This window comes from Genypterus blacodes, unplaced genomic scaffold (assembly GCF_046128005.1).
Source record: "Genypterus blacodes isolate CSIRO-AG114 ecotype Tasmania unplaced genomic scaffold, CSIRO-AGI_Gbla_v1 ptg000067l_1, whole genome shotgun sequence".
Classification (NCBI taxonomy): domain Eukaryota; kingdom Metazoa; phylum Chordata; class Actinopteri; order Ophidiiformes; family Ophidiidae; genus Genypterus; species Genypterus blacodes.
Genome location: NW_027466879.1, coordinates 7,090,845 through 7,118,812, shown reverse-complemented (window position 1 = coordinate 7,118,812; position 27,968 = coordinate 7,090,845). Strand labels below are relative to the sequence as shown.

Genomic DNA, 27,968 nt, shown 5'->3' with positions numbered 1-27,968 from the left:
ATCTGGGCTAGAATAAACATGGCCGTTAAATCCTCTGAGGCTTCTGCTGCTGCGTTTGGCTGAATTAATCACTCTTCGAGGAAGTCGCTGTTGGCAATTATTACATTAACAGGTGGAAACAAAATGTAGGCACGCAACAGGTATCTGGAAGTACTCAGTCGTCCGTGTTTGTTACATTTTCGCCTGTCGACTTTTTAAAAAGTAAAGTTCATGGAATTAAGTGCTAGTTAGCTAGCTAGCCGAGCTAACAGCAACGTCCCAGCGTCAAGTTCTGACAACTTTTCCAGCCAACTAGCGTCATCTGCTACCCGTGTGTGTGTTGAAATGGAGGAGGCTCGTCACTCGTTCAGCCTGTTTCAATGAATGTTCCACGAACAGAAGGCTCAGTTTGACCGAGCAAAGCTCAGGGCTGACCTCAACTTTCTACATTCCTCTTTGGGTTGTTTTCTCCCCGCTGGCAGCTGCTAGCCTGCTCTCACCAGTCACCCGTTCAGGAACATTAGTGACACGGCGAAGATAAACAATGTCTTCTATGAAACCAACTTTCACCTCTTATCTCCCTCCTGTGCAGGTATGTGTTTATTTGTGATACGTTACTTTGAATGTTTCCTTTATTGCGTGATATATTTCCTGGAATTCATTTAGGTTAAAGTTGTGATCAGTGTTGAGCTGGGAGGAAATGTCGATGAATTGACAGCTGTACTGTTTGGATCTGTTTGCCCAAAGTAGCAAACGAAATAATAATACAATTCTTTAGTCAGATAATTATAATAACAAGTGACTCATTTTGTTTAACAATTAAGACACATTTTTAAACATAACAGAAACTTTCCAATGGTGAAGGTTATCATTCCGGTCACTTGTCACCATTTTTACACTTTTATAAAAGCCTCTTATTTATCCAAGAAAACATGTGGGGATTCTTTTTCTTTGTCCGTAAACCACAAGTACTAACAGTAAGTAAATGTTCATTGTTTACAGTGTTTACCAAAGCTTTTTTGTTGGCCAACTCCTTTGAACAAATCCCGACTATCTAGCAGTCACATTATTTCTATTTCTTATATTAATTCTTTCTTTGAACCGCTAATCCAGGTATGTAATTTTGTTGTCAGCAATGGTTCCATGTTTGCTCCCATCTCGTTTTGTAAACAGAGCAGCATTGCACCAGACTAAGTCATCACTTGTCCAGTCCAAGTGTTGATTCAACCTAAATTCACCAAATCAAACAGTGGCACCAATTTATGTTCAGTCCAATGGTATGACAACCATGTTAGAATGAGGTACCGCTGTCATTATTCCTTAATAGATGAGGCAGTCTTCATAATAACCCTGTTGTTGTTTGTGTTTTCTCTCCAGACCGAATTGAAGAAAACAATCCAACTACCCATTAAAAAGTTGGAGCCTAGGCTTCTGCCAGGTAATTTTACTGTCGCCAATTTTGGGGAGGAAAGCTCATTTAGTTTGGTACAATGTTTTAATAGGTGACATCAAATAGTAACTGAACACGCTTCTTGTACTTTAGACACAACCTTAGACACATCTGTCCCTCTGCACCATCACCCATAGGACCTGGATGACTGAGAACCTTCAGAGATTAAATTTTTGTAAATTTGGTCTGAAATTTGACATGGCAACAATTTTGCCAGTTGCATTTGGAAGAATAAACTAAGCCAGCTCTTAAAATGTAATGATGTCTTAAAATGTCCTTTAAAACAAAGCAAATGATAGTAGTGAAGAACTACACATGCCTGGGAGAGGCTATTGAGTGAGATGGTGATAATTTGTAAAATATCTTAAATCTGTAATTTTCGTAATAACAGAGTCACGTGAGTCACTAAACACCTTTCGTGTTGCTTTGGTTTCAACTGAAACTTAATCTGAAAGTCTAAACATTCATGCTGGAGAGGTTGTTGATGTCTACTTCAGAGACTTGGAGCCATTCCAGTTTTCCTGTAGGACGCAATCAGAACATTTGATATCAAACAAAAATCCTTTCCTAGTCTAAACCTACAAGTAAGTGGCACAAAAAGTGGTGCCAGGACAAGCCACTTTGGCTATTAGGGAGGTAGCAGTACCTCCAGCTTGATTGTGCATTCCTAAGGACATAATTGGCTGTGTTTCTGTGAGTGGGAAGCCAGGAGTGGGATGTTGTTGTTACTGCACCGGTAACTCCCTCGGTTTGGAGAGCCTGTACAGATGGTATGAGCCTCCCATGCAATCCATTACACCCTCCAGGGGAAGTCTGACTTCTGCAGGTGGAAAGGGGCAGGTGATGCACGGAGATCATCAGTGACTGCAAGAAACTCTTTTTATCTATTTGATTGCTGATAATGTTCTTTTCATGTTTACCATGCAAGTCGTAGCTCTATTGTTGCTTGTCCATCACTGTGTTTCTGTTTTGGCCCAAGACAAAGTTCAACCAAGATGAATGATTCAACTGTATTATAGATGTGTGTGTGGGGATATTATTATATTATTATTGGCCCTTAAGTTTCTCTGGCTGTTCTAATTCATGCTTATGTGTAACCCATAATCTTGTATTGTATAAGATAAAACTCTGCAGATTCACAAGTTAAGAATTAGGGAAAGTGCTGTTTGCTATTTCCTTCTTAGCAGTTATGATGGCTGTTCTATATTAGGAATGTGGCTGGAAGCAGTTGCCCCTGTATTTGAGAAGTTAATAAGTTATTAGTCCCTGTGACTGCCTACAATTTCTCTTCCTTTTTAAAATGCAGATTTTCCCAGTTCTCTTTTCCTGCTTCCACTTTTGCTTTCTGGAGGTCCTCATTTTGCTTTTCTTGTGTGGTAAACTCTTGTCAGTTTATACAACCAATTGTACAGTAAGTACAATTGGGTGTGAATTTGTGGTGAATTGGTGGTGTCTACTGAACGTAGACCCAAATCCTCCGGTCTACTTCTTTGAACTGCAGTGGTAGTTTTCGTTGGAGACTCATGTTCTTTTCCTCCTGTTTGCTTTCCCCAGGTGAGATTGTGGTCAATGAAGTCAACTTTGTAAGGAAATGTATCAATGCTGAAAGCAGCCAAGAGGACTTGTGGGGGAAACTGATATGCACCAACTTTAAAGTCTCCTTCATCTCTCATGACGCCCCACCTAAACAGGTACTCATCTAGACGTTAATGAAGTGCTTAACATCCTTGTTTTGAAATGGAGTCATTAACAACAATTGTAAGGATAAACACTTATTTTGTTTCATTGGGTTTTGTTGTGATTATAAAATGTAACTCTATTCCCAAAAAGCATTTAAGTTTGAAACTGTTACACTCCTGTTATCAAATACAGCAATCATAACCAGTAATGTAGACCACCTTCCATTATTATTATTTGGTAATGTGTGTGTAAATGTAGTTTGTTTAATATCCAATCGTTCAAACATTTTTATGTGTTGCTTTCCAGAGGTCCCAGTTGTCTCACCTCCTCCTTGGAGATCACGACATCCCCCTGACCTGTTTGGAGCAGGTAGTAACAGGTACCTAGTGCAAACATGAACCAAATATGATGCAGTATTCTCCAGGTTTGCTGCCCTCATCATCCTGATTTGTGATTGTGTAATTTTTTGAGAACAAAATGATGTAACAGTGGTCAATAGAAACCAAAATCAGCAACCCATTGAGGGCTGGATTGAAAATCACACTGAAAATGTAAGTACAAAATTGAACAGGTCCCACTAGAAGACCTGGGGCCCTCATGCCACCCTCATGGAGTCTGTTTCTGACAGCTTGGGCAGAAACATGCACACCAGTAGCCTGCTGGAGGTCATTTTGTAGGGCTCTGGCAGTGCTCCTTCTGTCCCTCCACCCACAAAGGAGCACATACCGGTTCTGCTGCTGGGTTGATGCCCTTTTTCTTGCCCTGTCCAGCTCTCCTTTTGTAACAGCCAGTCTCCTGGTGTCTCCTCCATGCTTCTGAGACTGTGCTGGGAGACGGAGCAAACCTTGTGACCTCACGTCTGGACTACCTGTGCAACCTTATTGGGCTGCAGGTACCGCCTCATGCTACCAGTGTGACAAGAACACTAGCAAAACACAAACTCATCACAGCTCATGTGGCGGTCAGCCAGGCTAGCCAGGATTAGCTTTGTTTATTTATGTTAACAATGTCTATTGCTGACACGGTAAGGGCAATTGCCCCAAGCAAGGTTTGTTGTGTGAGACTGATTTGCTTTGTTCAGGCGGATGCAAAACATTTGGGCCTCTGAACAAATCAGCAATGAGCCTTCAAAAAAAAAAAGCTTTCTGTTTCTAAAGAATGGCTTTGGTCTACATTTAATTTTAGATTTTTTTTTTTGCCAATTTGATTTCCTTTTTGCTCTCCATTTATAGTCCTAGAACTTTTTAACCAGTTTGGTCCTTGGATATAAACAAAGATGGGACCTAGTCATTGCTTTCCAAGTCAAAACTGAGTTTCAGGTGTTGGCAACAATTGCAAAAATGGCAAGCCCCATTACAAGACAGACAAGTAACAAGCAAGCCTTAAGTCATGCTGTCAAGTCAGTCTCAGTCTCAAACCAAGACTTGAGACCAAACAATGACTTGGTTCCATCTCTGGTCTAAATTACATTAGATAATATTTAAAGGTCTGTCCTACCTGAGTTCAAACAATCAAACATCTTCTTTCTCTTGAAGCTAACTCACTAAGTTACTTGAGTGTTTAATTGATATTTTCTCATTTCTCATTCAGTGAATGATACAAAGGGAAAGAAGAAAGTGCTCAGATTGAACAAGAAGCTGAAGTTTAACCCCACTGAGCTCATCCTGTACTGCAAGGACTTTCGCATCGTAAGGTTCTGCTTTGATGAAGCTGGTCCTGAAAGTGCCAAAAAGGTGAGCCATACTAAAGTTTTCTCTAATTCCTAAATCAGCTTTGTTTTTGTGAAACGGACCAAATTTGGTGCCTGGTAAGATCTTAATTCATGCGATACTTGACTTCTGTGTTGAAAGAATCATACTGCTCCTATTTCTGCTGCGTTGGGAAGAGGAACAACTTGTGCTGCGTGACAATGTGACTGTGACTCAACTCTTGCAGAAATAGATTGGAGGCACAGATGATTTCATTCTTCCGCGAAAAGCTCACTTTAGTATCTCATCGGGCTAATGTGAAGATTTGTCCCCTCAGCCTTGGTGATATTGTAGCTGAGCCCATCACAGCTCTGCCTGAAATGAGGAAATATGCATCAACTTGAAAAAAAAAAGGACTCCATTGTATCTTGTTTGATGCCAGTACTAAAAATTAGATGTTGTTTTGAACTGAAGAGACATTACGTAATGCATCATGCACACACAAAGCTCCAAGAACTGTGTTGGAGAGGAATCAGGAAGTGGAAAATATGAATGAATGACTGCTATGGTGACAAACTTGTTTTACCCGTGCAGGACTATTATTGGTTGAGTTGATGAGGGCAGACATCTTGGGTTGATGTTTTTGATTTCTTCACACTTAATTAATCTCAGTTAGTGTTTAAAATTGGTCTTGGGCTTTACCCAGTGTTCTAATGTAAGAAGTTCTATGTTTTTTGAAATGTACTGAGATCCCACTACATGACCCATGCGTTCAACTCAAGTTCCTAGGGTCCCTCTTATGAAGCCTCTCTTGTCCCCAACTGTAGTTGAATCTCTAACTGCTCCTCATAAGCTTGCATGTGGGTGTGTGAGGGGATGGTAAAAAGCTTTGTGTGCAGGTGCTATGCAAGTACAGTCCATTTATTATGTACTTCTTCAGTGTGCCAATGAAATATGGACACTTTTACATGTCTTACTGTGTTGCTTGTATCTCCACAGTGCATATCTGTTGCACATTCGGTTAATATTACATTACAGGACATTACAGCACTGCCTTGAACATTAGTCTCATGCCACGCAGTTTGAGCAGTCAGTGCAGACTAAATTAGATTAGGTTTGCACTTTTTAATGCCATGCCCTTCCCTGCTTATGACAGAATATGGAGAGTTGAGCTATAGAAATAGAAAAGTGAAGGATTTGGCAGCTGTCTCACTTCACGTGAGTCTATTTGTGGATACCATCTATGTAATTACAGTGTGAACCTATAACAGGGCTCGGCTCTTTGTGACAAATGGAATAAGGCCAAACTATAATAGCTTATTTTGCAGTAGAAAATTACAGAGTTGGGCTCAGACCTGTTTTATACACACACTTTCAGAGACGTGTGTCCAGTTTTGTGTTGTTGAGCTCTTTACTGCTGAATGGACTGCTTTGTGTGACTCTGGTCCAGCCACAGATCCAGTGCTGTAAACACACAACACCACGCTGGCTATTAACTTTTCATGGCAAGTTTTCTCTTGTTGATGTATTTTAATTACTCAAACATTCACAGATTTTTTACAAACGAACATTTGATTATTTAGTCAAAACCAAGCCAAAACTGTAATAATATAACTATAATCAATAATACTAAGGCATGTGGTAGCGAGGTTTTCAAGCTTCATGGGCTCTCACATGGGGATTGTTGCCAGTCCTGTGCTGTTTCCAACATGTCCGTGGCAGATGGGCACAGGACAGTGAGTGGAGACTAGGTTACACAACATTTACTTCTACATACTGAGGACATTTATTTGCAAGCACAAAGCACTTCATGGCATTGTATATCCTCTTTATATCCTACCTTTCTCCTTTTCTATTCCAGGTTTGTCTTGCTATCGCTCATTACTCCCACCCAGCTGATCTTCAGCTGCTGTTTGGCTTTGAGTATCAAGCACAGCGATACTATGGATCTTCAGGTACAATGTAGCGTGCCGTATGATGTGTTGCAACAACATGCAGTGTCTTCTGTTTAGCATGGTTGTCTTTGTTGATTTGCAATTTCCTACTCGCAGATAATTACGTATTTTGATACCATTTGCTAGACTAGATCTAGTTCCCTGGCTTACACTCTGTTTTGTCTTATCTTATCTTCGGAGTATAAAGGGTATTCATAAACGTCTCTGAAGGTTTATCTGTATTTCCAGATGAGCAAGTCAATGGTTCTGTCTCAAGAGGAAGATCTCAGACGCCCTTCTTTGCCTGTCCATCTGACTGGGACCGAGAGATCAAGAGAACAGGCGCCTCAGAGTGGAGGGTGTGCTCCATCAACGAGCATTATTCCATCTCGCCAAGGTCTCAACTTGTTTATATTGCAGAACAAGTATCTCCTTTGCTCGACCTCAGTTGTTATGCATACACTAAATTTCACTCTCTATCCATACTTGGTGTATTTTGGCAGCAGAGCTTATTTACTCTGTATCTTGGGCTCACTTCATGAACGACGTCATAAAAACACTGGTAAATGTCATAGTGTAACATGCAAGTCAGTACAGGACAGTAAGTTCTTTTCATCCAGGTAGAGCAGTGACATCATGGTGAGCTCCAGACTAAGGATTGTACAGAGGATTATGTGGAATTTAAGAAAGGCTCAAAATGACATAGCAGCAGCTTGTACCAAACTCACACAAGACTATAGGAACACTGACGGGTACAGTCAGTGTTTCCCCCTAGAGGAAAAAATGTAACTTCCTGTAAGAGGCACTGACAACACAAACTATTCACAAAGACTGACATTGTGGCTCGTTGGTAAGCACTGTTGCTAACTTTGTCCTTTTCTCTCTCCCTCTCATCACTAGTCTTCCAGAGTACTTTGTGGTCCCAGTTTCTCTGGCGGATCAAGATCTAAAGCAGTACTCGAGTTTCTTCACTGATAAACGCATCCCTGTGAGTGCTTGAGCTTCTTATATCTCCACCAATTGTGTATGTGTATTGTGGTGATCTGATCTTACCTATCTCAAACGCAACACATGTTTGTCATTGCTAGGGCATTGGACTTGCTAATTTGTAATTTGTCTCTCAGCTCTGGTGCTGGAATCACACCAATGGAAGTGCTCTGATCCGCATGGCCAGCATAAGGGATCCGTTACAGCACAGAAAGGTTGACCAGAGGTACGTACATTTTAACTGTTGTGTTGTAATAGAACGTCTTTTGACTCATATTGTCATATTCACACATAAACTCGGACACTTGGAACTAAGTGGACCCTTAAAGGACACTACTCTGCACAGGATCAACAATGGACACACTCAGATCGGTCTTCCATGCAAAATATCTACTGAAATGTGTGCAAAAGTATAAACTAAACTTTAAAAGTAATGTTAGAGGAGTGGTCAGTGCTTATGTTCTGAATATATAAATGCTGTAATGCTGAAACATTTGAAAGTATATCTGGAACCACATCTTCGTTGTCTGTGTGTGTTGTGGTAGAGTCTGCTCTGCCATCACAAAAAGCCACCCACAACGCTGTGAAGTCACCAGGTCAGATGTGGACAAGATTCTGCCCAACATCCAAGAAATCCGGAGTGCTTTTGTTAAAGTCAGGCAGATCTGTGTCACAGGTGAGTCGTGCTGTACCTCCAACCAGTAGCAGCGGCTAACCACTGCAAATACTCATCCTGTGTGTGTGTGTGTGTATATCGTTTTTCTGTTAAAGAAACATGCACATGTATGATTCATTTAAAAGCTTTGTTTAATTGTCTGACTGTTGGGATTGTATGCAGATCCTTTTGAGGAGTCTGAGGAGAGGTGGCTTTCATCCATCGAAAGCTGTCGATGGCTGGAGTGTGTCCGGTATGTAAACACTTGGCATGCAAGAACGTTCTTTGTACCCTATCGGTGCGGCTTTCCAGCTCTCTGTTAATGTGGCTGCTGTTACACCTCACATTGTGACCCTGGTACCTCAATGCATTATCTGGATGATAAGGTCTGATTTTGGGACCTGCATTTACAACTTGCATCAATGTGTATTCCTGTTATCTACATGCTGCTCTATGAATATTTTCATGTTTACCAATTGAAAAACATCCTTGTGCATGTCTGTGTTGTCTTTGTTGGTTTAGGGCTTTCCTGAAGCATTCTGCTGAGATAGTTTACATCCTGGATGGAACACATTCCTCTGTCATTCTCCAAGGTAAATTTCTGTGTAAACATTGTGCGTCACTGTGCAATGGTGACATGTGTCAAATGTTGTGGTTTGATGCATGGTGGCACAAAGCTTGATTTTGTTTGTTATCATCTGTGATGTTGGACCAGCTTTTGTCTCGGACCCGTGTTGCTCAGCATCCAAAACAATTTTGTCATCTATTTAAGTAATGTGGTCAAAGCTCTCTGTGCTCATTCTTGAGTTTTGAAATTTTGTTCTTTATTCTCTCATTCGACTGTTTAGAGGAGGAAGACCGAGACCTGAACTGTGTGGTGTCCTCTTTGGTGCAGCTGATGTTGGACCCTCACTATCGCAGCCTGATCGGCTTTCAGAGTTTAGTGCAGAAGGAGTGGGTGATGGCCGGCCATCGCTTCTTAAATCGATGCAATCACCTAAAGAAAAACGACAAGGAGGAGGTACTCCTCACTGAAAATAAGTCGGCACTGACCAAGTAATCTCAGCTGATTTTTGTCAAGACGCTCATGCCTTTGTCTCTTTGTGTCTTTACTCTTGGTTCAGTCGCCACTGTTCGTGCTTTTCCTGGACTGCGTGTGGCAGATGATGAATCAATATCCAGCAGCTTTTGAATTCACAGAGACCTATTTGACGGTACTGAGCGACAGCATGTGGATCCCTGTCTTCAGTACTTTCCTATTCAATTCTCCCAAAGACCAAGCTGAACACTTGATGGTGAGAGATGTGTGTTATTGTGTTTATTTATTCAGATTAATTCAACCTCAACACACTTTAAATGGTTTTAAGTTGCACATATTTGTTTCATGATACCATTGAAAATGGAATTGTTACAGTATTTTGCACAGCAACAGTACATTTTGTCTTTGCAGGACTTTGCCAAAAATAAAGGGATCCATGTAAGTGAAGAGAAGGTCCTTCATTTCCCTCCTGTTTGGGAATGGTCACAACAGTTTTCCATCAAAGACCAAACTCTCTTTAACAACCCCATGTACGTTGGCAAAGGAGCCGCCTGTGTTCAGAATGGAGCCGTGAAAACCTTCAGGCGCTTCAAGGTAAGTAAAGAATTCTCTTTACTCAAGCAAGTGATTTGAATTTATGATGTAATATAATCTTGTGTTGATTTTAAGCTGCTATAGTAACCCAGGTGAAGGCAACAATTAATAATTTAATTCAATTTAGCCTCCATTATAATATCACATTTGTATGTTAGTAGAATTATACTTACATGTGTACATGTGGTGTTTGTCGGCTGCACATCCCCTTACACTACTCTCCATATTCCCTGCAGCATAAAACATACAGTTCCACACTGCGAGGAATGCCTGCAGCTCTGCACAACAGGTTGAAGGGTGGAGAATTCACAATTTCACGGCGGAGCTCTTTGGCGTCTGAACTGAGGCACGACTTGTCTCAGATGAAAGCCGTGGTAGAAAGCCCATCGGAGTGCTACTTCAGGGACTGGTTCTCTCGGCCTGCCGATCAGCAGGGTCTGCTAATCCCTCAACTTCTGCCTTCACACATGGCTCTCTGGAAGCTCTACTTTTTGCGTTGGGTTCCAGAAGCCTGCATCCCTAGAGGAGGCCCCATCACCGCCTATCACAAGCTCTCCCAGCTGGTCGACGAAATCGAAATTCTACAGAGCCAGCTCCGGCAGTATAAGGGACCCAGTCCGGCCGGCACACCGCTCCCCAGCACCAGTGAGCCCCATTCAGACCAAAGGAGGATGTATTTCAAGGCCAGTTCCATTCATGACGACCCCACAACTCCAGAGTGCCTTAGCTCCTCCTTTCCTTTCACTCCAGTGGGAAATCTCTGCCGCCGCAGCGTCCACGGCACTCCCATCAGCAAGTTTCTGAATGGGGCAAAGATCTGGCTCTCTACAGAGACTCTCTCTAATGAGACTCTCTGAGGACACAAGGTCTCATAGCTCACATCCCTGAGCCCTTTGCAGGTTTGTGTAACAGGTAACCATGCTATTCTCTATTACCTCTTTTGTAAATATCGATGAGGTAATTCATTAATATTCCGATTGATCTCCAATTTAGAAGCTTCTAAAATCTCAGAAAGAGGAATATAACATAGCAGTTCTGATTATATCACCATGTGGTCAAGATATCCCATGGACAAAATCAAGGCCGGCTTGATTGAATGTAAATGTGTTTTTTTGCACAAACTCTCAATGCTGTTTGCTCCTAGTGCCCGTTACTTAATGGTCGTCAGGGTTTCATTGTAGGTAGCAAATAGTTTGATTTCAGGGTCTCTTTTTCTAGATGTAATCTATTTTTGAAGCAGAGATAAGGGCCTATATTTTTTAGTATGATAGTGCACTTGATGCTATTGAGGGAAAATGGAGCTCTGAAGTCTTTAATCTGTGGTAAATATTTCTTTTAGTTTTGTTTCCTCTTGGCAAGGCACCGCAGAGAACAGCAAGGGCCAGATGACTCCAGTTCTCAGACCGGTTTCTGGTCTGGCAGGTAGTGAATCATGCAAACATGCAAACACGACATGAAATCGACAACTTATTCTGAAACAGACGGTTGTACACAGGTACACATGCTCTAAAATGGAAAGTCTGCATCTCTATTCTCTGTAAATGACAATTTGTCTCCCAACGAGCAACAGCCCCGAGTGTGTGAGGGAGAGACTCCGTCACAGTCACTTCTTTTTATGTCTCTGTATCTCTCTCTCATCCTCTACTCTCCTCTGTCTCTGTGTCTGATTCACAATGAAATGTTGTGGGAGCCGAGTGGAGAGGAAAGATTCCTGCTGCAGGTAGAAAGCACATCCTGCTTCTCTCTGCAGCAGCACACAAAACAGCCTCACTGCATGGGATTTTCTATGCATCTGGGAATAATTGAAGTGAAATGAACTAGGCACTGTGAGTTTGGGCCCAAACATACACTGTGTGTGTGCGCGTGTGTGTGTGTCCACGCACCGTCACTTTGCCAGTAAAAGAAACACAGTAATCAATTGATTTCTCTTGTAGGACTGAAGATGTGATTTCTTTTCTTTTTTTTAAATATTGTTTTTGCAGCTCACCATCAGACCATAGCAAGAAAAGCTCATAACTGACTATTGTAAAGATACGGTGACACATGTATGCTTCATTCACAACTCATCCCCACCCTCAGCGCCGTGTGCATCACATTAACCACAGAATCACATGAATTCCGTCCGTGTACACATCTCACTCTCATTTTTGCATCAACTGTGATACAGACAAGAATCGGGAGAATAGCACGCATGTAAGCGTGATCGCTGTGACCGGGACACAGTTCTGACGCAGCATGTGACGGTGATATTGAAGAGTAAAGAAAGGATGAAGTAATTAATTGTATAAACTGTTGACAATACTGCATATTATTCTGTAGCTGTAGAAACATTTACCTTTTGTTAGTAATGTGTTCTATTGCCTTCCTGGTGTACCAAATGTAGTGGAGTGAACTCGCTTGCAGTCAGTAAGGAACGTTATCTCATGTTTTACAATGCATTCAGGGAATTTACGAGTGAGCTGAATTGGATCTGGCCCCAAATACTGTTCAAGACCTCAACAAACAATGAAACACATCAGTTATCGTAATAGTTAACCTTATGTACAATAGTGCATCAGTAATGACGTCTAACAGCCATGAGCTCACAGACGTATGTCCTTCATAGGTCAATATACTTTTCCCATATGAAGAATACAATGAATACAAATGCTGTACTCAAGTACCAATGTAACAAACCGGTATCTGAACAGTAGGGGCCAGTCCCACTTCTAGTGCACTGTGATGAGTGAAACGTTTTCTCTATGGAGCAGTTCACTACCTGCAGACATGGTTGGACCGGTTTGAGACAGACGCCTAGACATGACACTGCATAATGTCTTAACCTCTTGAATAATGTTGTAATAATTTAGAGTTTGTTATCTAACCCCAATGTTGTCATTGTTGTTTGTAATACCACTGGGCAGACTGGAGGTCTTTGCTGCCATTACACAGACCCATTGATCCTCACATAGTTGGACTGATATCCAGATGAACTGGTTACTAGTTAGCTGTCAGAACTTGTACGAGCATGATAACACTTGGATTATACACTGATTAAGGCAATGAACTATATTTTTTGGTATTTTAACACCTGAAAGTCATGTCAGCACCATAATAAGATTGAAATCGTCATAAATCAGTTTTTGGGAGAATGGCAGAATCCTATTATTCTGTCCATATATACATCCGTTTGCCTTAATCTTAGTACAGACAGTAAAGTGTGCATGTAGGTCGAGTGAGTAACTGGTTCATGGTTGTGTTGAGTGTGGAAAGCAGAGATGTGTATAATGTGAGTGCAGAATCTGCTCTCCATACTGCTATTATTGCACATTTTAGTCAGTTTAGAAAAATAGAAGTTGGTTTGTTTCAAGACGATTCTCATTTATGGCTAATATTAAATATATGCTTGAATTGATCCAAGCAATGGTACTAAATAACCTTTATCCTTGATTTAGTCTTTATTTTATGGAGAGATATTTATATGCCGTGTTTACCACTAATTCTCAACTTTGCACTCTGCTGTACTGGTATGACGACTGGTTGCACTATGGCACAGTTTGATGTGTTTTCAGCAGATGTATTTATTCTCTTATGCAAATGCTCTTTATTAGGGATGAAGGAGATACTGTACATCCCCCTGTGCCTTTTTGGTAAGATTTTATATGTACTGTATAACAGTAAATTAACAGTAAATGGAATCTGACAATTTTACTTTTCTGAATCTGTTTTATTTGAATACTTGTGTAATTGTAGTTACATTCAGAGGTACTGCACTGAAGCCGTTTCTCCTGACAGATAAAAAGGCTAGAAAAAATATATATATACAGTATATTGTAGCTGTAACAAATCATTACATCATTCTTCCAAAACAAGTGGCTTTGTGGCTGTTCTTTCATTATAATCCAATTATTTACGTAGTAATTCCTCTCTGAAAGAATTAGCTCACTTCTGTGATCTTACAGGATATGGAATCGGCCTTTATAAGCCCCTACTAAATGCTTGTTAATTTGAAGGTACCTGCTGAACACCAGAGGCCATATTCATGTTTAAAAATCATTCATGATTTTCAAATATATTTCCTGATCCGTGCACCTAGAATTTGTTTTGGTGGTAAGATTGAGTAATTGTTCTTCTGCATTTTCATCTTCCAACATACAAAACCTTCACTGCCCTCCCCTGATTTCCTGTTTATCTGCATAATTCTGTCACATGATTGTTTCAGGTCTCCTAGCCAAACTTTATGTAAGACACTGTAGCAATATTTCCTCTTGACAAAGAATGAATGATTCCGAAAGTTGTCCGTGGCCCCAGCACCACGCTCTCCACGTTGTGACAGCCTGAATTATGTTATTTATTATTTAAAACATACATAAACATAAATTCACAGTAAACGGTAAATATGAGCCGACTGCCTTCGTATATCATAGTAAGGAGATTGGATGGCAGCGCCCTCTACTGTTCATAATGTGATCATACACATTTTCATTTATTTGTGTCGTCTTGTTTTATCCTTCGTTAAGTTGGATAAGGCGCAACAACAAAGATTAATTTATTAACAAGAAGCGTTATTCGTTACACTATGTGGTGAAGATAACGTCCACGAGAATTTGGGGGGTTATTACATTTACGCCGATTTTCACGTGATTTAACCATGACTTACCGTGAACACTTTTACGATGAAAAACCGAAGAAAAACTGAAAACAATTACAGCTATAACGTTAAAGTTTGTGGTGAAATCATGCTACGATATCAGCACAATACTACAAAGAAAATAGATATTTTCCTATACATGAAAGACAGGAAATGTAATAAACGACGTGACGTCATTGGTAAGCGCCTCCGTCTGCTGGCCTCCGAAATGGGCTCCACTCCTTAGCCTTAATTTTCTCAAAACTCCCTCAGCATATCAACTTTTTACACCGCGAAACCCGTTCGCGATGACATTTGGAGGTAAGTGTACTAAATAAGACGCAGCAGAGGTGCGTGTGTGTGACACGGGCCTTTGTTTTATCAGCCAAAAGAGAGCGCAGGAGGGGTGGAGAGTCCCTTCGCTTAGTTAGCTCTGTTAGCATCGGCGGCTAACTAGTCCGAACATATGGATGGACTCCAGAAACACATTCTAAGTGGAATAACTGGGCTCGCATAAGATGAATTAACCCGTGAACACGTCATCTTTGTTTACCGTCAGAGCAGTTGCTGTCACTGTAATAACATTCACTCAACGGCGCTAACTTTCGCCAGGTCTCACACTCGCTATCAGCTAGTTATTTTGATTGTCATGTTCACTGGATTTGCGCTGAGAATCGAACACAGATATACAAGTTAGGCTCAGTGACAAGTTAGGCGTGTGACACGTTCACGTCCACCTCTTACTTGGGAATTTACGCAACAACCCAAAGTTAGCTGTATTGTAGCGGCTTTGTACTTTATTATAGGAAGTCAATAAGTCAATCTGCGTTGGCGCTCATTTTAATCATGGGCATTTCTTATTAGGATTAATACATTCTGACAGAATGCACTTGTATAGTAACCAGGCCTGCACATTGACACAAGAAAGTGGACACTGCTACGAACTATTATTGTTTACGACTAAGTCTGTGATTCAAGGAAAATGCAGTTATGTGCTCGTAGCTGTACTGAGTGATGTTTTAGACAGATTAGCAGTTTGGAGAAGACTCTTTCCTGATTCAGCTATTATTCCTTTGGATGAATCTTGTACTCCGAATTTTTGTGACTTAGACAAATTAGTGACGTATGTGTGTGTTTAGATCACCTTTACTGTCAGAAAAAAATGGATCTTAAATGAAGTGATTTCGTTAGCCAAGGGTGTATATGCTTTACAATGCCAACACAAAGAGGCCATGTTTAGGATGTGAAGGGTCACATCACACGCCATCAGTGAGATAATGTATCCACTATCACTGAGATCACATTTTAATGCCTTAGAGACATAAAGGTGTAGAAGTGGATGTTTATACGTGATAGGAGAACCCTTCTCTGAACACAGCCCTCTCTTTTAACACATCGAGATATGCCTTGTCTAGTTTTGTCTATGCTGCTCTGTCAGTTTCCTAGTACTTCCCCAAACCACACACCAAACCCCAGCTTGGAAGTTGAATGGTTGTGTTATGGGGAATAAAAACAATAATGTTCTGCAGGCTGGTGTGAAAAGATGATGCCAGAATTCACCTTGTTCTAAGAGTAAAGTACAGTCCATTTACGTAACACAGTCCATTTGCTCTGCATTTACATTGCACTTTATATTATAATGTGCTTTCAGTTTATAGACATCAGCTATGGAATTGTGTTAAATCATGGTGCATAAACAGAAAACCTTTTTTATAATGAATACATTCCTCATTGACCTTTTAGAATTCTGCTCTTCCTACCAACTGATCCTTCTTTCTCTTGAAATCACTCATATTGTTATTTCAACACCCACATCTATCATGCATCTGACACACTTGTCGACGAAGGGTGGTTAAGTAGGTCAGTCACCTTAGTTGAGGCTCAAGTGTGATTTTCTTTCTCAATATGATGAAGCTGACTCACTGCTGATCACACTCTCTCCCCACAGTCCTTTATGCTCCACGGCAATTCTAGTCCTGAGCAAAAATTAGTTGGAGCTTAGTTGGGCTGAAATATAAAGCCCCGCCTCTTGACCAAGGGCCTCTTATGGAAAATATCATCACTATATATAAGGCGGGGCCAGGATATTGAGATAGCCCGCAATATCATCTTGAATTCCCTGAGGATATTCTTCAGAGTCTCTGCGGAAGGCAGGCAGACATGAATGTACGCTTCTTACTTCCTTACTGTGCCTTTCAGCCTGCCAGGATTGCGATGAAAACAATACTGATGAATATAATCTTAATCTAAGGTATCGGTCACAGGTGATACTCGCTCAACAAGATACTGTAATGACTCTGGAGACATTCTGGCATTTGGCATTTGCAGACCCTGAAGCTTTTGCGTTTACAAATGCATTTACCTTTATTACGTTTATTTAATTTTTTCTTGGCATCAAAAAGTTGTTATTGTGGTTAAGCAACATGAATGGATTATGTCAGTATTGACACACACTACCTTGGAATCATGAACGATGTCACAGTTGATACACACTAGCTACACAGGCGTGAATTTATTTACGTGCATGTACGTCAATACAACGAGCACCATTCCTCCAATTGCCTCCAACCTTGTCAGAAGCATTTAGTTAAGGGGTGGGCCAGGAGGGGCAGGGAGGAGGAAGTAGGGTCAGGGGGTCCCGGATTAGGGTTACTGGGTAGGGCTTGGGTGAAGGCCGTGAAATATCAGGAGAAGGATTTTACCACAGGGTCGGCAAGAAAGGGTAGAATAAACGGTAGAAGGGAGCTTTTAGGGGGGAGGAAGGAGGGGCTGGGGTCAGGAGAAAGCGCCCAAAGAGCACACTAGTCACATTCAATGTCTCAAAAACAGACGGTTCCCGACCCAGCCCAGAAGTCTCTTGGATAAAACTCCCAAAACCGAAGAGTAAGGCCAGGTGTGAGAGCGTTAGAGACAGAGAGACTGTTCCAGAGAGTCCTTATCTCAGAGCAGCAGTCCAGGTAGGTAGTTAGGGATGGTGGTAGAGGCCAGAACATCAGTTTGGACCCTCAGCAGAACCACTTTAATGAATTAAGAAGACTGAGATTATACCCACTGTATGTGCTTTACAGTAAGACCATTTAATTTAAAATGTACATATTTCTGTCTTTCAGGTGAGTTGGCGGACAAGGTCAGCCAGGTGATTTCACAACTGCTTCCTGTGCTGGCTGACCCCTTTGCAAGTTTCAGTTCCTGTGCAGTGCAGTAAAGGTACTCGCTTGGTCCAAGGATTGCAATGAAACAAGCCCAGGAGCGCAACCAGGAGTGCCTGCCTCCGAAGAAGAGGGAACTCCCACCTAGTAACAGTGTTGGCGGAGGAGGAGGAAGAGGAGGCGGTGGAGGAGGTGGAGTAGGTGGCGGCGGCGGCGGCGGCGGTGGCGGTGGCAGCAGTGGCAGTGCAGGAGTCAGTTGTGCTGGTGGTGGTAATGGGGAAGATGATACAATTTCCCTCCAGGGCTCTGCTGCCAGCACTGACACTCAGGGAGGAGGGGTCTCATCTGGAGAGTGGCTGCGAGCTCAGCCAGGACTTCATTACGGATTGGACAGTTCTGATGGTATACCAGCAGTGCCAGTTGACCAGTACAGTATGCTGTATAAAGTGGCTCTTCCATCCGTTACCTACTCGCCTACCAGTCTTCACCCAGTGTTGAGCCATATCTCTCCAGCTTACACGGTCCATTCTCCTCTGTTGCAGCATCCAGGCATTCCCTACCCTCCTCTGGGATATGCTCAGATTCCTCACTCCTCTCTCCAGTTTGTTAGCTCCCCGTATGCTGCCGTACCTTACGCTCTGCCCCCTGGATTTGTCCCCAGCTCGTTAATCTCTCCCTCAGGCACCATCCCTCAGCCCCACACTGTCTCTCACCTTGTTCCCTACCCGTCTGTCATACAGGAGGGTGTTGTCTCCCCCCCTCCGCAGGCCCAGGTGGCTGCTCACCCCTTTGCCAAAGTTTCAGCATCCAGTGGTGTCCCACTGATGCTGCCTGCAGAGCAGGCTGCCCAGCAGCACCTCGGATCAGTGGGTGTCCTGCCTGCGGCCGAGCTTAGCTCTCGAGGGATGCCAGTTTTCTACCACCCTCAAGGCACCAGGGCAGCCAGTGCCCCAAGGGACCCCCACAGTGCCCATCAAGACAACCAACCAGAGGTAAATGGAGGGGATAAGGAACAAGGGATGAGGGAGGTTGTTCCAGATTGTGTCTACACTGTCAGGAATTCACATCTGCCACAGGGTCCATCCTGCTCCATAGGACAGGAACACATCCAGGACAGAGGCCTGCCAAGCCGCAGGCTAGACGACAGGAGCTCACCTGGACAGCGCAGCACTCCAGACAGTGACTTGGAGGTAAAAGCAATGGCCTACTGATGTTGACCGATTGTTTTCTGTTAAGCAGAGTATTTTCTTTAGCATTATTCTGATCTTTTACATCCATGTAAACACTGAACCTCCATTGAGCGATTTAAATTAAATGTACGCAGGAAATAGTTTTAGTCACCATTTCTGAAGCAGGTGAGAAACGCTGCTTTATGATGTGAATATGAAATATGTCAAATATTTGAATTGGCAGAAACAACCGCAGTAAACTTTTTGTGGAAGAGATTTCATGACTAAGGTATTTTCCTTGCTCACAAACTTCTGTGTGCCGAATGTGGCTTTTTTTATTTAGTTCTTCTCAGGCATTGTAGTAGCATAGTAGACATTTTATATCTTTGTCAGTGTTTTGAATGTTGCAGTTATTTCTATGATGTGGTAGCACTTTTTGATGTTCGACTCCATTTCCTTCCTTTTAATGGCATGTGGTGGGTCTGTAGGAAATTGTGCAACTACTCACAGCCACGGTGTGATTTGCGGTTGTAGGGAGAAGCCCTGGTTCTGTAATGGGGATGAACTTATCTCAACAAGCATAGTTTTTTATTGTATAGCATTTTTTACAGCATTTCTATCAAAAGTAGCTAGTTTAATGAGCAGGGTACTCCTCCTAATTTTCCAAGCCGAGAAATGTTTTCGACAATAGTGATATAGAAAAATCAATTCCCTTATTATCCTGCCGAAATATAATTAGGAACATCTGGGACATAGTTAAGGAAAAATCATTTGTTGACTTTAATTGTAGAAACCCAGACTAGTCTAGCCGAGTCAAGCCGAGTCTAGCAGATTCAGTTCGTACCAAAACGTTTCACTGTGATTCATTATGATTGTTTGTAAACATAGATATTCCTTGTTGGAACTTTATGAGGTTGTCCAGCCTGGAATCAATGTTGATGATTAAGTACAATTGTATGCGTCTTATACTTTCTGTCTTGAATCAACTTCTAGGTTCAGCAGGTGGTCGGTCGCTTTGCCTCCGCTGCTCAAAGTGGCAGTTGTGGACGGAAGGAGGTCTCCTTTGCTCCGTTGAACCTTTCTCAGGGTGCCCAGAGAGTCAGAGATGTCCACATGGAGACGAGAGTGGTTCCTGGCCGGACCACATACACGGCTGTGAGTTACAGTGACCCTGCCAAAGTGACCAGTCTTCAGTCACAAGCGCCGCAGCCTGGCCATGCTGTTGTGCTAGCCAATGGACAACCGGTCCTCATTCCCCTGGAGTTTCACCCGCAGCATCAACCCCAACCCTCACATCAACACTACCCAGGACCAGCACAGACTAATGATGCCTCGGCCAGCCTCGCCCCCATCACCATGGCCTCCCTTAACTCCAGCTTTAAAGCCTCTGAACCTCTTGCCAGAGTGTGCCTCCCTGATCGAGCTGTGGTGGAGCTCAACACAGCTCAGCAGCAGCTGCAGCTGCAGCTGCAGCAGCAGCAGCAGCAGCAGCAGCAGCAGCAGCAGCAGCAGCAGCAGCAGCAGCAGCAGCAGCAGCAGCTCCCCCAGCAGCCTTTTGTCCAGGCCCCAGCAGATCTGCCTCAGGCCTTGGCCTCAAGTCTCACTCCCACCTCGGCCTCCTGCAACCCGTCGCACTTCATGAAGGGGGCAATCATTCAGCTGGCTACAGGGGAACTGAAGCGTGTGGAGGACCTACAGACTCAGGACTTTGTGAGGAGTGCCGAGGTGAGTGGGGGGCTTAAGATTGACTCCAGCATGGTGGTGGACATCCGTCCCAGCCAGCAGAGACCAGGTCTTGTGTCGCTTCATTTTACAGTGGGGGAACAACAGAGCAAAGTGACCATCGATGTGCCCCCAGAGCACCCCTTCTTTGTGTTTGGCCAGGGATGGTCATCCTGCAGCCCTGAGCGCACAGCACAGCTCTACGGTTTGACCTGCCATCATCTGCAAGTAGGAGATGTGTGTGTGTCCATCACCCTACAGCAGCAGCAGCGGCTTCAGCAACAGAAACAACCGCAGCACCACCATTCACAACAACAACAGCAGCAGACTTTGTCCAGGACTTTGAACAAATCCAACGCTACATCCGGACCTGGTCACCAGCTTATGGGACCACCTGCCCCCCAGCAACCCCGGCCTCAGTCTCAATTCAGGCTAGAACGCATTCACAGAGAAAGACACAGGGACGGAGAGAGAGACGGGGTTGATAAGGAAGAAGCACAGTTGGGAATGGTAGGGCACACAGACTCGGCCACCAGACCAAGTAGGACCTCAGCAGAGCATCCAAGGAGCCACTTGCACACAGAGGGCTCCGCTTGTTCTGGGGTAGGAATTGGAGCGATCCAGCCCATGCTGGGTGCCTCTCAGAGGCGTTGGTCCTCACCTGGCCTTCAGAGATACACCATGAAGGGAGAGGAAGGGCCACGCCCTCAGATTAGCACCTCCGGTCCTACAAGGCTCTCCTTTATCCCCCAGGAGGTCAAACTGTCAATCGAGGGTCGCTCTAATGCAGGGAAGTAGCACCAGCTGTGGTAGCGACTACAGAAGAGACTGCCATGAACAAGTCTGACAAGGAGAGAAGGATAAAAGAGTGTGAATGTAGCCTCAGAATGTTTGAGATTTTGCACACCTTACAAGACGTTGAGATCTTTGTGTATCTAGCGAGCGGCTGTGGTTGGGGCGTCAGTCAGCCGAGGGAAAATGGCTGCGCTCTTACAGCCGGCTGAGGTCTGAGCCGAGACTGTATGTAGCTGATGAAATACCCACCTTGGTCCTTACAGACTGCATTTCTCTTCATCCCTCACTCCTTTGTCACCACTTCCTCATCCACATTCTCGGAGGTTTACCACCATCTTCAGAAGACTATTACGTCTTTTTTTGACCGTACCATCTCGTTGGAAAGACCACGGACTACGAAGAATGTGTTTGTAGCACAGCGGAGCTACCAATTTTTTTGCAGGTTCTGATGAATTTACAAGATGACAGCCAATGTTCTTTTATATCCCCCCCTGTCCTATATTTCTTTCAAAAGCTTTCATCCCAAAAAGCGGAGCGGAGTGGCTGACGTCAGCAGCACCTGCATCGATGTCGGCACTGTTGATACTATTTGTCAGTCGATGTTACATTATGCCTCTGTGGCAGGAGACTCCAAGCTGTCTTGTCAGCACAGCTTCTGTCCCTCCCTCCTCCTGAAACGATGGGATCTTCTCTCAGGCCAAGCGTGGCGCGTCCCACCTGTCTTACAATCGCTACGGTGAAAAATCAATCAGTCTGTTCAGCAATCGAGTCCAGGAAAAAGACACACCGACATCTGCTTTCATGACGCAGCATCGCGCCCTCTGGAGTTACACATCTGCAGTGTGTTTGTGTGTGTGGGCATGTGTGCGTGTTTGTTGTTTGTGTAAATGCCTCAGATTTGAGTCAGGCTTTGTTCTCTTAGACAGTGAGACTACTTGCATTCCAGTATTACCAGTGACATCAACTTTGCTTAAACTATTTCCCCTAAACAAAGATTTCATCCCCCAGCCCCGCCCCCATCCTCTACACCTTACCTCAAAGCTTTCCTTGCCACATCGGTGACTTTGACCTTAATTGTAAAGGACGTAACAGGAAATTAACTGGTTGGTCATCACCAAAGCCCCCCCTCTTCTGTGTGTGTGTGTGAGAGAGAGAGAGTGAACCTGAGAGACCAAACCCGTGTGTGTGTGTGTGTGTGTGTGTGTGTGTGTGTGTGTGTGTGTGTGTGTGTGTGTGTGTGTGTGTGTGTGTGTGTGTGTGTGTGTGTGTGTGTGTGTGTGTGTGTGTGTGTGTGTGTGTGTGTGTGTGTGTGTGTGTGTGTGTGTGTGTGTGTGTGTGTGTGTGAAGCATACTGGGGCCCTATTTTTGCCCTTTGAACCCTGAACGACACACTGGCCGGTCCTCCCAGCATGCCTTGCATAGATACTACAGTGTGTGTGTGTCACTGACTTGCTGTTTGCTTGGTGTTACTCTTTACCAAACTAAAGCAATAGTAGTTTTGAGCGCTTGTGGCTGTGCTCTATTCCCCCGGGACTCTCTCTCCTCTCTCTCTCTGTGTGTGTGTTCAGTTAGTATCTGAGGTGTGAGGGCCTCTTCATCCCCGCTTAGAGAGGCGTTGCACTATTTTGGAACTTAACTTTAGGGACCCGTCAGTTGTTTCTCCACAGCCTTTGATGGACTTGTCATAAAACTGTTACACTATTGCTTCTTTTGTTGAGTTCTCCAATCTTCTCATTGATGACCCCGCCGTCCCCCCTCCCCCTGCCCCCCCCATTAATGATTCATCAAGTTCATCTCCAAGAGAGGCTCTGACTCTAATTAAGTTGTGATTGTTGTCGGTTTGTTTTGGATGTGAACTATACGGTCCTTTTCTTTTTGTACTAGGAGATGAACTCTTATCCAGTGGATTTTTTCAGATTGTCGTGTGTTGCACAGAAAATGTCACTGATTGATTTCACACTGACTCATGTAATAAGAATCACAGCACAGTAGATGTTGTTTCATAATGAAGGGAATATGTTTGAAGTATTGCTTACGTTTGGTGAGAGAGAGAGAAAAGAAAAACTGACTCGCGTGTTTTAACTCTGTTTACAAATCAGCCAAGGCGAATGCTGCTTCCTCCTCCTCCTCCTCCTCCTCCTGTCAAACTCTTTATCAACGTCACCCACACAATCCAAACGGGTGACATTAAGATTAAGTGCAATTAGACATGAAATCATTCAGAGGTTTAGAAGAGACGGCATTCCACATGTAGACATTCCTATCAGAAGAGGCTGATATAAGTCAGCACTGGTTCATTCAGCCATTTTGAAAGAGAAATCGTAGACCTTTGACTTTAAACTCTGGCCAAATATTGGTGATGCAGTTTGTTCAGTTGTTGCTTTTCTTTCGGTTGTGCTCCGACACGACTCCACTAACATGTTGCCTAATATGCTACGTTCACATTTAAGGATGGAGTGGCCCAAAGCTGAAGCCTACTAGGTTCTATCCTCATTTGTTTGTTTTCAGACCGATCCCGCCACATTTAAGAAAATAAAGGGTAGAAAGTGTGCATAATCAATGAATGTGACTCCAGCCCTGTTGTTGGTGGCAATGTGCCATAAAGTTGGCTTGCCAACCATCAGACAGCAAAAAAAGGATGAGTCAGCAGTATGACAGAAGGTAACGGCACTTTGGGTGATCGTCCAATCAAGGAAAAGCCTAAAGCAAAGCCTGCTGGGCAACATTTAACATAAAAAAAACAATAATTCAGCCTGCCTGGCTGCTAACGCAACCATGGCACCTGAGCTTTAAACCATGCTGACCTCTGCAGTCTCCATAGCGACAGAACGCCACGGAAATACTAACATTGTATTGCACACCTGGAGCAAGAAGACTTTTCTTCCATTTGGCAACTTTATAGGAAACACAGGATACACACATTCATAGTTCCTCTCTGCACTTGGAGATGACATCATCTCCTCTTAAAGTGACAGTGCACCATATACTGCTCCAGGTCCTAAATGGCAAATAAAACAAATGAATAAAGATATTATTCAGAAAAAACCCCACAGTAACACTACAGCCTACATTTAGTTCTTAATGAATCATTTGACCTCCAGATGGAGCATTGGCAACTTCAATGTTTCCATGTCTCTCTTAGTGATAGAAAGAGAGGGAAAAGATGGAGTAGATAGTTAGATTATCATAGTATAATGGACAGTGACAGCTCTGGTCTGTAGGAATGCAGGTTGGAGCCAGATGTGCTGCTGCTGCCTGGCACAGCTGGCTCTTTGCTCCTGACACTGGCAAAAAGATTGAATCTGACTCAAAAATCTGTCCTGAAATGTGAACGTAGCTCGTTTGTTTGTCCCGTGTAATGTTGGTGTCTTTCAGTAGCCGAGACACTGTTCTGCTACAGTGCTCCATGTAATCATGTGTCACGTGTTTATACACTAACATCCCACTTCCCTGCTTCTGGCTGCCTTTGAACCTTTGTGCAGTACAGCGGCCGTGAGACAGGCGTCTGGCAGAGGGGGACACACTCCCACCCTCTGCTTCTGTCCAAACTGTCACAAGTCAAACAAATGTCACCATTCAGAACTCACACACATTGACAATTTACGCTGTAAGCAATATACACTATACCTAAAAACATTTCACCTAGTCTTGGCGTCTACTATGCAGTAAACTCAGTATTGCACCCTTCATTGTCTTAAGTGCGCCCGAAGCAGCAGAGCAGACTTTTGCTTTAAATGACTTTACTTACGGAAATTACAAACCAGTGTTTTGTTTCGGAGACTTTCTCATTTTCTATCCAGCGATTCCTTTCGGTCAGCAACATTGTTTACAACATAAACGATTGACGCCGCACAGCCGCAGCCAAATCACTCGGTCGCTCAGAATTTCACACGTTGGTATAAAGGCGCTTAACTGCCGAGCCGCTCCAAACATTGTTTTTGTCACTCACGCGTGCGTTCGATGCAATTCTCAAGGTGCGAGCAGTGCCACCTGTGACTTTACCTCCTGTTTCATTCTCACAGCAAGACCATCCTTTTTCTCTCTTTCTTCCTCTGCTTCCAGCATCGTACACCAGACTGGCTTTATTCACATCACTGATAGTTTGTCGCTGTAAGTAATTGCACTAAATGCTCCTTTACAGTGTTTTAAAACAAACTGTCTGTAAAATTGAGTTCCACAACTTAAAAGCACACCAAATCACAGAGAAATCACAGTGTGTGTGCGTATGTGTGTGTGTGTGTGTTGCTGTAGATAGATGTATTTTTTTGTATAGTTAACTATGATGATGCTTGTCAATAATGCCTTAAGATTTGCTTTGTACAATGTGTTGATAGAACTGTTTGGACAGACTTGGGATTTCCTTTTTTCAAGCTGTGTGAGAACAAATCAGAAGTGTTCACCCTCCACTCTGCACGCATCGTGAAAGGGTATGAAAGATCGTCCTCTGGCCTTAGACAGTTAAACAATCGTGTGTGTGTGTTCTCTCTCCTTTCTTTGCATGCTCTGTTCAAGTTCAGCAGAAGCTCTTTCGGCCCAGGGTTACTGATTTTCTCTCTGCACATTTTTTTTTTTCACAAGATGAGGTCGAGAGCGTGGGCGGCCGCCACCCGAGACACACACACGTTCACACAGTTTGGTGTCTTGTACGTCGGCCCTCAGACCTTTTGCGTGTGTCAGTATTGAAAGGCCCCAGCGGACTTCATAAGAATTGAAACGTTCAGGGCCCAAAGACATCTTGCAAGGTTGGAAACAGGGTGATTCAGACTCTTTCTGTGTTCTTTGTGCAGGTTCCCCCGTTAAGAGCTTTGTCTTTTCTACTCCTGATACCTCCACCTGGTTGTGCTAAACTCCATGCTAAACAAAGAAGCTCAGACTTCTCTCTCCAAAGCCACATTGTCCAGCTCATCCTGAAGGATACCAAGATGTTCTAAACCCAGATTGGATATACAGTATAATCCCATGGTCTTAATCCCATGGTCTCAATCCAATGGACATGCCTGTAAGACCTCCAGAAGGTGTCCTGGTTACAGACAGACCGCCTCAGCTTGCTCTCAATCTCCTTGTATTCTTGTTTTGGTCATTGTTTTGGTCACTACCAAGAGCTCACGGCCACAAATTGGAGTTAGGGTTGACCAATGGAGAGTTTCGTCTCTCTGGTCGAGGTCTCAAAAGTAGAAAAGACAAGTTCAGTTTGTGTTAGATCTTGTGAAGTACACTGGGGTCTTCAGACTTCAGAGGCCCCACACCTGCTGTGGCTTTCTCCCTCAGTGGTAACGTGCTCTTTTGTTTTAGTGACTTTGGGAAACGATTCTGTTGTTGTGAACCGGTGTTTGACTGCCAAGGTGAATCCAGGACGGTTTTGGTGTCGCTGATGCCGAGTGAAATGAGGAAAAGTGAATGGTTTTGAAGTTTTAACAAAGTTTGCATTTTGTCAGCTTTGGCAGCGTTGTAGTTTATGGCACAAGGTGACACTGCTTTTTATGTGATGTGTAACTATTGGAAAAAACAAAAACAGCATCTTTTTTTTTTTTTAATGCCTAAATCTGCAAAATATATGCAATGATATGTGTAACATTCAATCCTCAAGTATAATCCAGGTTGTATGAACTTTGTATAGTGAGTTTTAATATTGTATGGCCGTACCAATATGTATTGATCTTTATCAGAAGCCTTAGAGTTGTCTACCCAAAGTGCTCCCTTAGCTGAATACCCTCCACCTACCTGACTTTAACAAAGCATTAATATCTCTATTTTGTTGCATTTTTCTTTTTACCCTTTTTCTGAATAAAATAGATTTGTACTGTATATTTGTACCTCTGTGAACTACTTAGGGCCGTTTTGTTTTGTTTTGCTGTTTTAATTCAATGTACTTAAGGACACAAAGATATTGTATTTTTATTGTTACAGCTAACTTGGAGACATTGCATTTATCATGTTTGTTAAGTAAACACAATATAATATATATATATACAAATATAAATATAAACTATTATCCAACATGTGTACTGTGTTTCTTGAATGCATTTCAAAAAAAATCTTTTTACTTCCGGAGAATGGCGCAACCTTAGTGCAAACTCTGTTTCCTCCTCACTCAGCTGACATGTCCTCAAAAGAAATTTAATTTAAGGAGAAACTATTCACATTCTTGTCCAGCTTAAATGTGGATGCCTCCCATTTATCTGAAATCTGTAATACTCAAGTTTGTATGCAGGATAATGAGAAATGACTTTCTCTTCAGGATCAATGATGTCATAAACAATCAGACCTCACAGTGCACACACACACTCTATGCAAGGTGAACTCACAACTCACAATTTCAAAATGTATGTCTGGAATTGAAGAGAACTTTTTTTGTCTCCCTATTTTTCCAGCTTTCCATGACATCAATTTTTTACAATGACTCCACAATAACAGAGAGAAGAAAAGAAATTATTGTTACAAATGTCAGTGTGTTTAGTCTCCATATTTGCAAAATGCTACCCAAAGTGCCACGTTGAGTTTCTACAGTTCTATCATTT

General features: G+C 43.0%; 2 protein-coding genes across 3 annotated transcripts; both read left to right on the top strand.

Moving 5' to 3' along the window:
- Positions 1-13,639, top strand: mtmr10 (myotubularin related protein 10). Its single transcript, XM_076155668.1, has 16 exons — positions 1-571; positions 1,357-1,417; positions 2,984-3,120; positions 3,416-3,488; positions 4,700-4,842; positions 6,659-6,752; positions 6,981-7,128; positions 7,632-7,719; positions 7,856-7,944; positions 8,264-8,394; positions 8,557-8,626; positions 8,896-8,966; positions 9,222-9,394; positions 9,498-9,668; positions 9,824-10,006; positions 10,243-13,639. The coding sequence occupies exons 1-16, from the start codon at positions 524-526 to the stop codon at positions 10,861-10,863; spliced, it is 2,301 nt and encodes a 766-aa protein (XP_076011783.1). The 5' UTR covers positions 1-523; the 3' UTR covers positions 10,864-13,639.
- Positions 13,640-14,812: 1,173 nt separating this feature from the next.
- On the top strand, positions 14,813-27,442 carry atxn1l (ataxin 1-like). 2 transcript variants are annotated; one of them, XM_076155599.1, is made up of 4 exons: positions 14,813-14,936; positions 17,726-18,756; positions 18,841-18,954; positions 19,927-27,442. In XM_076155599.1, the coding sequence occupies exons 2-4, from the start codon at positions 17,848-17,850 to the stop codon at positions 21,451-21,453; spliced, it is 2,550 nt and encodes an 849-aa protein (XP_076011714.1). In that variant the 5' UTR covers positions 14,813-14,936; positions 17,726-17,847; the 3' UTR covers positions 21,454-27,442. The 2 variants fall into 2 exon arrangements, with proteins under 2 accessions (XP_076011714.1, XP_076011713.1); XM_076155598.1 differs by having other exon boundaries at positions 17,726-18,954.
- Positions 27,443-27,968: the final 526 nt, after the last annotated feature.

Excerpts from the sequence above, each read along its gene's own strand:
- mtmr10 (XM_076155668.1), top strand. The coding sequence starts at position 524 with ATGTCTTCTATGAAACCAACTTTCACCTCTTATCTCCCTCCTGTGCAG. Across the intron at positions 572-1,356 it reads CTTATCTCCCTCCTGTGCAG|ACCGAATTGAAGAAAACAAT; the intron begins GTATGTGTTTAT and ends TTTTCTCTCCAG. Across the intron at positions 7,129-7,631 it reads CATTATTCCATCTCGCCAAG|TCTTCCAGAGTACTTTGTGG; the intron begins GTCTCAACTTGT and ends TCTCATCACTAG.
- atxn1l (XM_076155598.1), top strand. The coding sequence starts at position 17,848 with ATGAAACAAGCCCAGGAGCGCAACCAGGAGTGCCTGCCTCCGAAGAAG. Across the intron at positions 18,955-19,926 it reads CTCCAGACAGTGACTTGGAG|GTTCAGCAGGTGGTCGGTCG; the intron begins GTAAAAGCAATG and ends ATCAACTTCTAG.